Source organism: Parus major, chromosome 5, assembly GCF_001522545.3.
Source record: "Parus major isolate Abel chromosome 5, Parus_major1.1, whole genome shotgun sequence".
Classification (NCBI taxonomy): Eukaryota; Metazoa; Chordata; class Aves; order Passeriformes; family Paridae; genus Parus; species Parus major.
The window spans coordinates 48,151,681-48,164,540 of record NC_031774.1 but is presented as its reverse complement, the minus strand read 5'-3'; the positions used below and the strand labels follow the sequence as shown (position 1 = coordinate 48,164,540).

The 12,860-nt window shown below is 34.0% G+C and overlaps 1 protein-coding gene across 9 annotated transcripts in view; it reads right to left on the bottom strand.

The window, feature by feature from the left end:
• PAPOLA (poly(A) polymerase alpha) overlaps positions 1 to 12,860 on the bottom strand; it is a 43,676-nt gene that overhangs the window by 23,382 nt on the left and 7,434 nt on the right. For 8 of the 9 annotated variants that reach the window (XR_004498046.1, XM_015630680.3, XM_015630683.3 and 5 more), the window contains exons 2-10: positions 11,184 to 11,354; positions 10,509 to 10,575; positions 9,158 to 9,239; positions 8,578 to 8,687; positions 6,651 to 6,704; positions 3,363 to 3,474; positions 2,126 to 2,215; positions 1,892 to 2,030; positions 322 to 394 (exon numbers count right to left, since the gene is read on the bottom strand). Coding sequence is in view for 8 of the 9 variants with exons in the window: in XM_015630680.3 (XP_015486166.1) it covers positions 322 to 394; positions 1,892 to 2,030; positions 2,126 to 2,215; positions 3,363 to 3,474; positions 6,651 to 6,704; positions 8,578 to 8,687; positions 9,158 to 9,239; positions 10,509 to 10,575; positions 11,184 to 11,354 (898 nt within the window). In the remaining variant the exon portion in view is untranslated. Of the gene's footprint in view, positions 1 to 321; positions 395 to 1,891; positions 2,031 to 2,125; positions 2,216 to 3,362; positions 3,475 to 6,650; positions 6,705 to 8,577; positions 8,688 to 9,157; positions 9,240 to 10,508; positions 10,576 to 11,183; positions 11,355 to 12,860 lie in introns of those variants that run through there. The other variant, XM_015630677.1, reaches the window with a different exon arrangement.

The window sequence follows — 12,860 nt, the reverse complement described above, 5'->3', positions numbered from 1 at the left end:
GGCTTTAAATAAGCAAACTATTTTAAGATTACCAATATTCCAAAAATGTCTCACTTTAAGACATAACTATGCTGAATTTTATTAAGATCACTTATGCAAAAATTGGGAGATAAAGTACATTGTTTAGCAAGTGTGCTTCAAGCGATCAATTCAGAAAATTAAGGTAAGTGTTCTATAATCAGGAGAATTAGAGTTTACTTATGAAGATATAAGACCACAGCATTAAGTTCAATAAACCCAAAATGAAGTTCACCTAGAATTTTTTAAGCAACTGAATTTATTGTACAGTGTGACTTAGAGGGGAAAAAATAACACACTAACCCTTGGGTCCCATACAGGCAAATTAAGATTGCATTCTTCTGGCTGTTTCAATAGCACTGGATTTGGCCATTCCCTGTTCAAAAAGATTGTAGCACTGAATAAGACTATTGGATACAACCATGTATGTTACACAAACAATACTTTTGAATGTGATCCTTCTTAAATCTGCTTTCAAAATTAAAGCACCATTTCCTCATGACTATGCTGATCTAACTGGGGTTACTTAAATCAGCTGTATTGCTGAACAACAATAAACTGCAATTAGCTTCTCCAGGGCATCAAGGAATCTCCTGTAGTCTTGAAGGTTTACAACCACTGGTTTAGATAACTAATTTAAACTCCTCTAAATTCTTCCTGAAATATACCAATCAAAGAGAAATTTCTCTGTGAAGATTGACATTGGGTCCATCTTCAAGCTAGCTGTTTCATGGACAAACTACAGAACAAACAGCCAGCACAATTACAGCATATAGCATCATTACAAACCATATGTATTAAAACAAAATTATAATCAAGAAAGAAAGAAACCTCGTTGAATGAAACACTAAAAAAGTAACATTTGTTCTTTAAGTCATCTTACCCCCTGAATAAAAGTTACCTTCCTATAAAGAGCAGAAGTCAGCTAATTTCTTGGAATGTGTACATTATGGTCCTATCCTATGCATGTACAAACTGAAGAGAAGTCCAAGAAACACATTAAAAAGAGATTGCAACCAATTCCCCTCTATTACCTTAGTGTGGCAAAATATTACTAAACATTACATACCTCAAGGAGGCTATAAAGCCTATGAATGCAAGACAGTGAAAGTGTGCAAACTGTATTCACATTAAGAAGAAAAGACACTATACTTGGAGTAAAGAAACACCTTAGTAAATGATTCTTAAAGTCTGCCAGTGTCTCATGAAGAATATAAGTATCCAAACATGGGACTTCCAAGAAAAACTGTATTTATTTGTAATCTGCAGAGTTCACCTTTCTCCCATTTGTCCTAAATTTACTTGGAATGTTCCCATCAGAGTTATTCAAACCGTCTTTCTGAGCTAACTAGCTCAAGAGTATGAAATAGCATGTAACTCTGAAAGACCTACCACTGCACACTGACAAGATTAAAACCCACATTTTTGCCATTGGTTCTCTTAAATTGCATTTAAGCTATGTGCCTAAACCAGATACTGGCATACCTCCTTTATCCATTATCCCAGTATCTAATTAAAAGACTTTAAATTTTGGGGTATATGCTACTATTTTGTACTATATAAGTATTTTATCTGAAAAGAATATTGCTGAATTACAAAAAATACTTGAGAAATTTCAATTAAGAACTGGGTGGTTTTGGTTTGGATACTTTAAAAACAAGACATGTTGGATGACTTACTGAAAAACTAAGCTGACAATTTCTTGTGGCAAGAACAATGCTTCCAATTTATCTTAATCTGGTAACAGCTGAAAATGGTACCATAAAAACAGGACTAAAATTTAGTGTCTACAAACAATTTTATTTTAGTTTAATCTAAATTAAAAACAAACCAAAAGAAAAAGAAAAAAAAAAAACACAAAAAAAAAACATACCATTTAGAAAATACCAAGAAAAATTTATGTACAAGAGTTGATGCTATTGCATTTGGATAAAGCTGGCAAGTTCTTGCTACTAGCATAGCCCAGGAAACACCGCCAAGGAAACCTAGTATATTGGAATAGATGTTGTGGCCTGTGGATCAAAAAGGAAAGAGACAAAAGGAAAGAGATGTCAGTAACCAGAAGACGTAGTGAAAACTTCACAAATTTTGGAATAAAACTGCTTACGTTTTGCCCACAATTTGATAGCTCTCAGAGTTAACCTGAAGTTGTCAATGTTTGGTACTAGATGCAGAATTTCATCGGTTACCCGGCAACCTGCAAAAGAAAGAATTAATTACAGTTGCTGCTTCCAAAGTTTTTCACTTGTTTATTCTCCCCCACTGTCAACACTACCAAACTTTTTAGATAAGTATGCTAGAAACTCATTTCATATTCTGATCACTTTTGTTTTGGATTAGAAAGCTTAACATATTTTCACATGCCTTTTTTAATTTTTAGTCTTTTATAGCTATACTCCAGTAGGCAATTCATGAGCACCTGACTACAAACCTGCCAGCCACAGGTAAAAGCTTTAAATTTTTAAGAACAGGCTTTATTATTTTTTATTATATTTAATATTTTATTTATCATTTAAAGGCTGAAAATAATAGTTTTTAAACATACTAGCTGTACTGCTACTTTGAGGGCATTATTTTCAGACTGTAACATTAGAGATGGCAATATTAACTGCTTGATTTTTGGGGTTTTATAATAAAGAATAAGTAGTACTTCATTGTTACTAAGTAGTTGCAGAGAGCTGTTTGCAAGAAAATAGTATTATCTAAGACTACTTTTAAAGTAAGAAGCAACTATAAATTCTAGAGATTGCATAGATGGGAATTTCACAAAACAGCTTAAAGCAGCTGTGATGATCTCAAATTATCAAGTTTTTAGCTTGTAAAAACAATCAGTGCTCCTCATGCAAACATGCTCCTTTTCCCTATCAAGCTGCAGCCAGGCTGAAGCCACTACCATCCTGTACATAAATAACCATTTTTTATGCAAATGTATTATAGAACAGTTAAGGGTTATACGAGCTAGTAAGCTACTAAACAACCAACCTCAAACTGACACCATTTAGATATATCCAGTATATCATGAAGCAGTTTCATATATATTTATGCAAACACAAATTAAAAAACAAACACACATCTTTATTTACAGAAACAGGCAATGCTTCACACAATATTGAAAGTCCCATTAATTTCTAGAACTATATACCAACGAAACAAGAGAAAAAATCAAACAGTCTAGACAACAAGCAACAACTCTTTTCTCCAGAAAGATATACAAAACTGGCAATAACTTTATTTCCAGATACGGAGTTACTGTATTTTCAGTTAAATCCACAACTACTGTATCAAAGAACTCAGGATAGTTATTTAAAGATTAGACAAGTTGATGTGAAGCAGGATATACATACCATTAAGACTTCGTATGCATCTAATGTCTAAATTTTTAAGTAGGCTGTCATCTCGTAGATCTAAGTCCTCAGGAATAGTTTGCAGTGCTAATCTTGCAAACAAAATATCAATCTTAAGAACAAAAAAAAGAGGTAAGACATTAGAAAACTGTTCTTCTGTAGGATTCTCTAAGTCATTTTCATTAAGTTTACTAATAGCAGTCATGCTAGTACAAAGGATCCCTTTAAAATATACATAGTAACATCCTTCACGGACACCTAAAGAAACGCTTTCAGATGCTTCATCTATCTTAGGCCTTTTTTTTTCAAAAGGATAAAAAACACATTTAGATTCATATACAACCAGCGCACACACAAAAACTATGCTGACTGTCAATGTAAATAAAATAAATTGGGAACAAGCATCACTTCTACATCCAGAATACAAAACCTTATCAACATCACAACATGCCACAAAAACATAAATCCTGTTTTTTAACTTAAATATTCTCAAATATTTTAGAGAAAAATTCTGGAGAAGACTGAAGGGAGTCCCCATTGCATCCCCTCATGAGGATGTTGAAGACAACAAAGGGGCAGATACAGATCTCTTCGCTCTCACAACTAGTAATGGGACTCTGAGGAAAGAGCACAAAGCTGAGCCAGGGGAGGCTTAGATTACATATCAGGACAAGTTTTTTCACCCAGAGGGTGGTTGAGCACTGGAATAGGCTCCTCAGGTCAGTGATCACAGCCCCAAGGCTGACAGAGGTCAAGGAACATTTGAAAACCCTCTCAGGCTCATGGTGTGACACTTAGGATATCCTACACACAGCCAGGAGTCAGGCTTATATGATCCTGATGGGTCCCTTCCAACCCAGCATATTCTGTGATTCCATTAAAATTACCATGTAATTACAGAAAGAGTAAGATACCTTTCCCCATGCCTTGTAAAGCACGTGTAACTAGTTGAATCTAAGACCAGTATCTATGAAGAGTCTACATACCTGATCACAGAAACTGTTCTGAAAATTCAGCAAGCTGCTGAGCAAGTGTATACATTTTGAAACTATATCCAATTTCCTTGCCATTACTTCTGCAATACTTAAACATAACACTTTTTCTAGGCCAAGAAGATCTAAAATACTATTCAGTACTGAGTTAGTTTTGCATTGCCCCACACACAAGGACACTGCATAGTGCAGACGTCAGTTTGCCTTTCCATCAGTCAGTTGATGAGAATATCAAGTGCATATCGGCAGACTGTCTGCAAGGCAACAAAAAAGGCCCTTCACCAAATGAGGCTTTTAACCAAAGTGGTTATCACTTGACCTACAAGACAAAATATGGAGTACTATTGCACCAAGAACAAAACTGGTTTAGTTACATTAAAATTATTTCAGATAAAGTGAAGCTGAAGACACAAAGGCTTTTTGTAGGTACTTAAAACTTTGCATCCATCCATTTTAAACTATGAACCCCTTCTCCACATAGAAGTATTTCCAAAGTATTCAGTGCACTTTCTATTTCAAAATCCTTAATAGCTGATCTTATCAACAGTATATATTACACGCAGAAGTTCCTACTTGAATCAAAAGTACTACTTCTCACTGTAAAACAAGTTCAAAATTACCTTCAGCTTGAAATTCTGCTCTGATCTCTAGAAGGTCTAGTACCTCTAAAGATTCCAAGCTCATTGATATTTATTTTCAAATAAAGAAATTAACAGTCTATCTTATGTAACTGAGGGAGAGGTAGCTGACAATCAAATACAAAGTACTCTACAAAGAACAAAAAAATGAAGAAAGCTGTTTATTTTAAACAAGAACATAAAATGGGCATGTAAAAACTTACTGTCAGAATTTTTTTAAGTTTTAATAACAGGATCACCATAAAACTAAAGTGCTTTTCCTCAGTTCTACCTTCTGGCATGTTTTGTCTGGGTTAGCAAAAGGAAAATCAAATTAAAACCTTTTGATACTGATGTAGCAGGGCACAAACACAGCTGTCAGAAACTGTGGCCCAACAACACTGGTATATACAAAGAGTGTGCTTATGATACAAGAAAAAGAACTCTCATGTACTGTCAGCAACATGAGTTAAGTCTCAGTAATAAACCTAAGCCCATTGAAGTCCATTATAAATTACTATATTGGAACAAGATGTTAATTTTTTTAGAGGAAACAGTCCTTTTTTTTCCCCTATTTGGTCTTGTATTTCAAATTTCATTTTTTAGAAAAGAGAGACAACTTCAGCTTGAATGAGTGGATGAAAAAAACAAACAAACAAAAAAAACCAACATACAGAACCAAACTGTTCAGATGACAGCTATATCAAGTTTCAAGATCTAGAATGAATACCTAAGCTATGTAAACAGCAAACAGATTCTCCAGAAAAATGCTCCTTAATACTCGATTGGACATATATGGCATATATACATATGGACATATTGACATATGGACAGTATAAAACAGCTAGCAGATACAAACTCACAGACAGAGAGAAGAAATTGCCAATTTTGTGTACAACACTACAACATGTCATTTGTCAGATTAGCATGGGAATGAATTCCTTCCCCTCTGTAAACTAACCTTCTTGCACCCACCAGTTTCTGGTTGACATAATCCAACAGTAAGTCTATTAACTGTGTGTATAAACAGTTCATATGTTTATGTCTTGAAACCAAAAGATGACAGTTTGACTATGTAACAGTCTGAGAAGAATTGAGTATCTCTTGAAATAACCATTCCTGTTTCCTTAGCAAAAATCAAATTAAGTAAGTTCAGTGCTCCAAGACAACTGATCCATCAGGCTACAGCCACCAAAACCATTGTTTTGGTCATGTGTTTATAGACATGTTAAGAGATCAGGACAAAAGGAATACCCAGCTTGCCCTCTGCAGCTCACTTTTGAGAGCTAGTTAAAGACCACAGCTTTATAAAATTCTGATGCCGCATTATTTACAAATAAAATTTCCATTAAATGTTTAGCCTAAATAATGTCTATACTGGTAGTCTACCAGTCAGTAAACTAATCAGTAAACTAAGTGGGCAGCAGAGACAAAAAAAAAAAAAAAAAAAAAGGACAGGAAGATATTCTGCATGCAGTTTTAAGTCCATCAAAAAAAAACTTGTTTCAGTCTTAAATCTCCACTGTGAACTACACAACTAAGGACTGTTCACAAAACCTTAGGTGTGAACTTTGGAGAGGCACTTCAATAGCACAGCTATTAATGAATAATGTTATTAAGATATTAAAAACTTTGTTTTAACCACATTCTACCAAAACAAATCAAAATAGGATCTTTACCTCTATTCCATCAAAACAAAGTTTAATAACTGGGACAAAAGCTTCTTCAACAGCCTGGGGGGAAAAAAGTTGCATTTTATTTTCAATATAGAGAACATTTATAAACAATAGCTACCAGATCTAGACAATCATAATTAAATGATATTTATATCAATGCCTTTCTCTTTTCAGGTTGATTTTTGACAGCAATATCTTTCTCCACCACTGAGAATTTATGCAGCTACTATGTGTAGCAACTCTCTAGATGTTAATTATGATCCAAACTTATACCAACCAACCGTGATGGTGTTACCCCAAGGTCCAGCACATGAGACACATTTCTCCCTACACATGAGACACAATCAAGCATCTTTTACTCCTCACAAGTATCTCTAAGTATTCCAAATCTAACCTGTGGTGTTTCTTGCTCTAAAAGTCCTATTATTTCTGCTTGTAGAGTTGGTATAAGAAATGAGAAGACTGTGTAACTATGCTGCCTAACATCACCTAAAGCAGTTGCAAGTCACCAGTCTCCAGAGACCAAGCATGTTTTTAAAACATGGTCAATAATATGGTATTCTAATTAACAATATCACAATGAAACTATGGAACTTCATGTCTCCTCTGGAATCACCTATGAATATCATTGTACTGAACTGAGCATCTGAACTGAATGCAGATCTGCAGCACACTCTTTTAGCACAAGCAAAGAATGCTGCCTACCTCCAAATAAGAAATACTCTGAACCGTTGGAGGATAAACTGTTCCAAGAGCGTTTCAGTTCTTATCAAGAAGAGGATATTACATTACTGTCCATGCTAAAACCTTAGTTAACTTAACACTACTGGTTGGCAGGATGGATCGATCCTAAGGAAAAATCAAATTCTCAAGTGTCTCATACTCCAGCAACCATTAAGAAAGTCTGTTCCCCTAAAGATGTAGATGTATAAACTCCTCATACTAGCTGGAATGATTTAAAAGTATTATGACACGCTAACTAAAGGTTATTTGCATCACTGCAGAGCTACACTGAATACCATACATACGTTGCTGCTAAATCAACTACATTACCTGGAGTTAGAGTGTACAGCAAAGTTGAATGGAAATCTGAAAATCTGAATCCTCTCAAATATCACATGTCAACTTAGAGATTATTAAATGTGTTCAGATAATCAAGCCTTGAAAACAGTTGTTTCACTGCATATAATGTTTGCACTACTCTGGTAGTTACCGACTACAGGGTGCGTAAGTTGGAAGAATGCTGCAGAGACAGTTGAATTTATATTATGAGAGCGGGACTAAACCAAACCAAGACTTGCCAGCAACTATCTTCATCTAAAAAAAGAAAACTGAGCAGAGAAAATCTACTCTGAGCCAATTAAAGCTCCCACGAGTTGACTCAGAGAGGTGTGTCAATGAGGTATAACAGAAACAAAATACTCCATTACTCAGTCTTCCACTATGCCAAGGGAAACCTTCACCTTTAGAAACTAAAAATCATGCACAAGCATTTAGAAACAAGACATACTAAAAATATAGCTTCCCTTTTTGAAATGCACAGTTGACAGCCAGTATAAAAAGTTTAGTTAATATCAACCATCATTACTGTTTATATAAGCATGAAGTTACAAAAAAGGAGCATAAAAACTTCATTATAGTTTGGTCCCGAAATCTATCAAGATAAGGTTTATATTTTGCCATACTAACACACATGCTAGGAGATCATTCTGCCACCCAAATTTTAGAGTTTATCTATTAAGAGAGATCACAGAAAATTCAGAAGAACCTCTATTTATTTCAACTCTATTGACAGGCTTTGCTACTGGTTAACAAGAAATCCTTTGCAAGTCTTAACAGTAAAGTTTATTTGCTTATTTAAAGCATCATTTTTCACTACTGAATTTTCCTAATCCTCAGGTCAGCAAGCTGTATCAGGTGTTTCACATACCCTCAGATCTTTCACTTCTTCTTGTTGTTTTAATTTTTCATAAAAGGATGTGAAAAAATCACTTCTTTCAACATGTCTTGGTGCAACACACAGGGCATCAATATCAGCACCTGAAATTGTTCATCAGCAGAAGGCGATTACTCAATAATTCACATGCATGGAATGCCAGCAATAGACATATTTTTATTAGTAATTAAGTAGGAAAATTTAGTTTCTCATCATGTGGAATGGTGTTTTTTTGAAATACTAAGTCAAACCAAATGAAAAAAATTCATGGCCATTAAGCATACAGAACACATACATACACTCTTGCTTCAACTGTGGAACACTTGTCATTTTCAAAGAACAAAACATTAAAATTTATGTATACAACTTCCTCTATCTTTAAATAATTTTCAACTTTTTTGTCTGTTTCTCAATTCATGATGAAAACATAATATGGGAATATATTAATTTTGTTTAGAATGAAGACTAGAGACAGTTAACCAAAAAAACTAAGAAATCTAACACCACCTCAAAATACAGCAAAATCAAACATTACCTCAAACACATGGATTTTTATCACAAAAGGAAATGTTACCTTTTGTATGAACCCCTAATCTATAGGATCCAAATGTAAAAATCTTTCCTCCAACGTTTTCTATTACCGATTGTGGAAGATTCTAAATGGAGGAAAAAAAAAATTGTTATTTTACCTTAACAACTTAATAACAAAAAACATTTATTTTTAAACAAGAGGAAAAATACTGCATGAAATTTACACTGTTGAATTATGGAAATAATCTCAGTATTTACAGAAAAGCCTGAGATACATTTGCCACTTTGATCATCTGTAACATTTCAACTACATTACCACCTCAGACCTGGTAATTGTTGCACCAATTCTACACTTCAGGCTCACTACAGAGTTGAAACACACTTTGCTTACCACTCAGGCATTTTAGACTGACACAGGAGTAGATGATTAATTCCAATTTAGAGCAACACAAAACACAGTCTACCGTACCAGTGTTTATTACATTACTTTCAGAGACATTCGTACCACAGCCTTTAAATAAAAATACCTTTGGGAAAGGTATTGTATGTTTAAATTGTTAAGGTATATCTACTAAAGTTCCTAGCTTTTAAAAAAATGTTGAATCCACAGTACTGTGGAGAAAGACAGCCATCCTTTCATAACAGAATACAAAGGTAGAATCTGAAATACTACATGAATGTTTACACAGCAGAAGACAAAATAAATCTAAACTTCTATTTTGCAACGTACATGAGAATAATTTAAGCAGCTTTCCACCTTACACCAGTCATGATATTCTCATTATTTTGTTTTCAAGGATCAAGAGACACAGAGTAGGGCAGTCACTGCCCATGATCTTTTTCATATATAAATTATCATTGCATAAGGGAAGTGTACAGAAAACATACAATCCCAAAATACACACAAAGCAAAATAGCTTAAAAAATTATGCATTTCCTCTAAAAAAAGAAATCTGTCATCATGCAAGTCTATAACTCTTCAAAGAAGATGTGTGGAAGCAGGGGTTAATATAACCTGGCAAAAACACTATCAGCATTATCAGTCTACAAAAGTAACATTAAAGGACCAACATTAAAGAAAAAGACCACAGACCACAAAGATGCGGAAAGTACATTTTAAGATCTAGCACAGTTCCACCAAGGCAAATAATCTAAGCCTGTAATTAATACAGTACTGTATGCATGAATTTTGAGAAAAAGCCAAGTTACATCTACCAGTTTCTTTCTTTGACATGGTTCTACTATGAAGGGGCAATGCTGCTTGTAAACAAAAGAAACTACACAAGGATGGTATCTGTTCTGATCCCCAAATCTAAGGTTCATTCTTCCTAACAGCACTCTTAGAATCACAATATTGGCGATGTAAAATACATCCATGTAAAATACATCCATACCTTGCTTTCACTGATTTCCCGTATCCATTCCTTTACCAAGTTATTTAATTTTCCCAAAATTAGAATCCTATTAATAAAAAAGCAGAATGACAGGTTATAAATTTAGACAAAACTAGTAGAATTTTTTAAAGACTGTGATCATCATTACACACTAAGTCAAGAAGAGTAACATTACAGATCTAATTATAGATCTTGTTATATATACATATACACTTAAAGTTACTCCTACAACATTCCCACTATTTTTCGCCCTTAAGAGACATTCAAGAGGTTTAAGCTCCAAAAAACGAAAGCATGCAAGGCATACACACATGAATTCAACTAATTTTTATTTTAAAACTTTAATTCATATAACACATGCATCTAAAAGAACAGTGATAAGCAGTACTGAGAGGAAAAAAAAAACCTCCAGAAAGCTTAATAGGGAAAAAAAAAAGTATAAGGTCCATTACAATAAAGTAGGGATGAAAGGGATAATGGCAGACCAGCCTCTGAAATTTAAAGACCATTTTAACTTGTCTTTGTGTTTTGAGGTATTACTCTTAATTGAGAAAAATTAAGCTTACAATTCCACTAGGCTTTTAAGAAAGCATTTGAAAGAACACAAACACACTTTGCTCTTCAATATTCACACATGAACCTCATGACAGGACACAAAACGGAGTATTTACTCACCTGCGTTGCAGCTCTTCTTCCTCTTCAAATACGCCATAAGGTTTTAGGGTTTCGATTAATTTCTGGGTAAGCATGCAGTCAAACTCCTTGGGGGCAGCTAAACTGATAGGTGAGGTAATGCCATAATGCTTCTGTAGTTGCTGTGTTTGTGATCCCTGGGTTGTAACGGGACTAATAAAGGCAATTAGATAAAGTTACTGACAGAAACAAAACAAAAACAATTTATTTCTTTTTTTCTCATCTGAGTAGCAGACAAGAGAGACAGACTAAGAAAAAAAAAAAAGTTAAGCCTAGTGTTAGCTTTTTGATCCCAAATCACTGTGTTAAATCTGTCCTATTAAGGACACTAACAGAATTACCTTTCACCAACTCTTAATATGCATTAACTTTCTGGCCCTAAACTGTTTTTTTTCATTCTACTAGGGCAAAAGCTGTATCAGTTTGGGCTCCTTCATTTTCATAAAGTCTAAAGTAAAGACCACCCTTCATGTCCCACAAAAATCAAAGTCCCACTCTTGGCAGGCATAACATTTCTTGGTATGCTGCTGCAGTATCAGTCCTTCATGTTTATACCTATCATATACTATTTCTATCATAAAAACAAGAAATATTATCATAAAGCTAACTATCTATTACATGTGGAAAAACTACAATGTTACTTCAATTTTACTTCCATTATTTGTCATCATGATCTCAAGATTTCATTCCTCACTTCCACAAGCACTTTAAAAAAACCCACATTAATTGAATATTGACTAGAATCAACAAAACATGATACAGTTTTCCAGAAGTTAAACCCATTTTATAACAATTCTAAGTATTCTAAGTACTATTGTTTGCAATCAAGAACTTACTCACAATGCAAGCTTAAGCACATCTGTCCCTTTGCTCATCAGCATATAAATAAATGGCACACCAGAAAAAATATATTATAAAGTGTACATTTAAAAAAGAAACCTTCAAGTAACTGTGGGGACTGGGGTATCTGTGAAAATTATTTTATGCTGTTTCCTTTAGCTATGAGATTTTAATCCACTAATGATGAATCTGGTAGCAGTTGAATAGATCATATAGATTCTTAGGACTTGAAGTGTCAACAAAAACATTGGTTTTTAAAAGGCTGTTCAGATTAATAACATAAAACAGTAATTCAAATTAAGGACAAAGTAAGGCCCTAAAACACTTTTTCTTCTCTTAAAAAAAAACTTTAGGAATGTCAACACAAATAGGAGTTTCAGCCACTTAACTGCCTCTACAAAAAGCAGCCAGAAAACAAAAAGTGTCAGTATATAAACATCCTTGGAATATTTTAACTTATACCACAAAGCAAGTTGTTTGAACTACATTTTCTCCTCTTTCGCTAACTGTTAATTTGGGGAAAAAAAATAAAAATAAAGATAAAGCTTTTAAATTTAAGATTTTTCAGTTTACTTTTGCAGGTTTTTTAAAGTAGTAATACAAAACAATATTTTAGCTTTGTATAACAATTTCCTGATAGACTAACTTTTGCCCATAGCAAGAAACCGAATCCAATTCAACAGATATTAGACTTCATTAAAAGGGCTGGAAAAACACAACCTGGCAGATGCTGTTACTAGATTTCAAAAAAGACTCAATGCCACTGAAATTCAGATTCAGCTGAGCTAATTCCTGAAGACAGCAATGCTGACAGAGGCC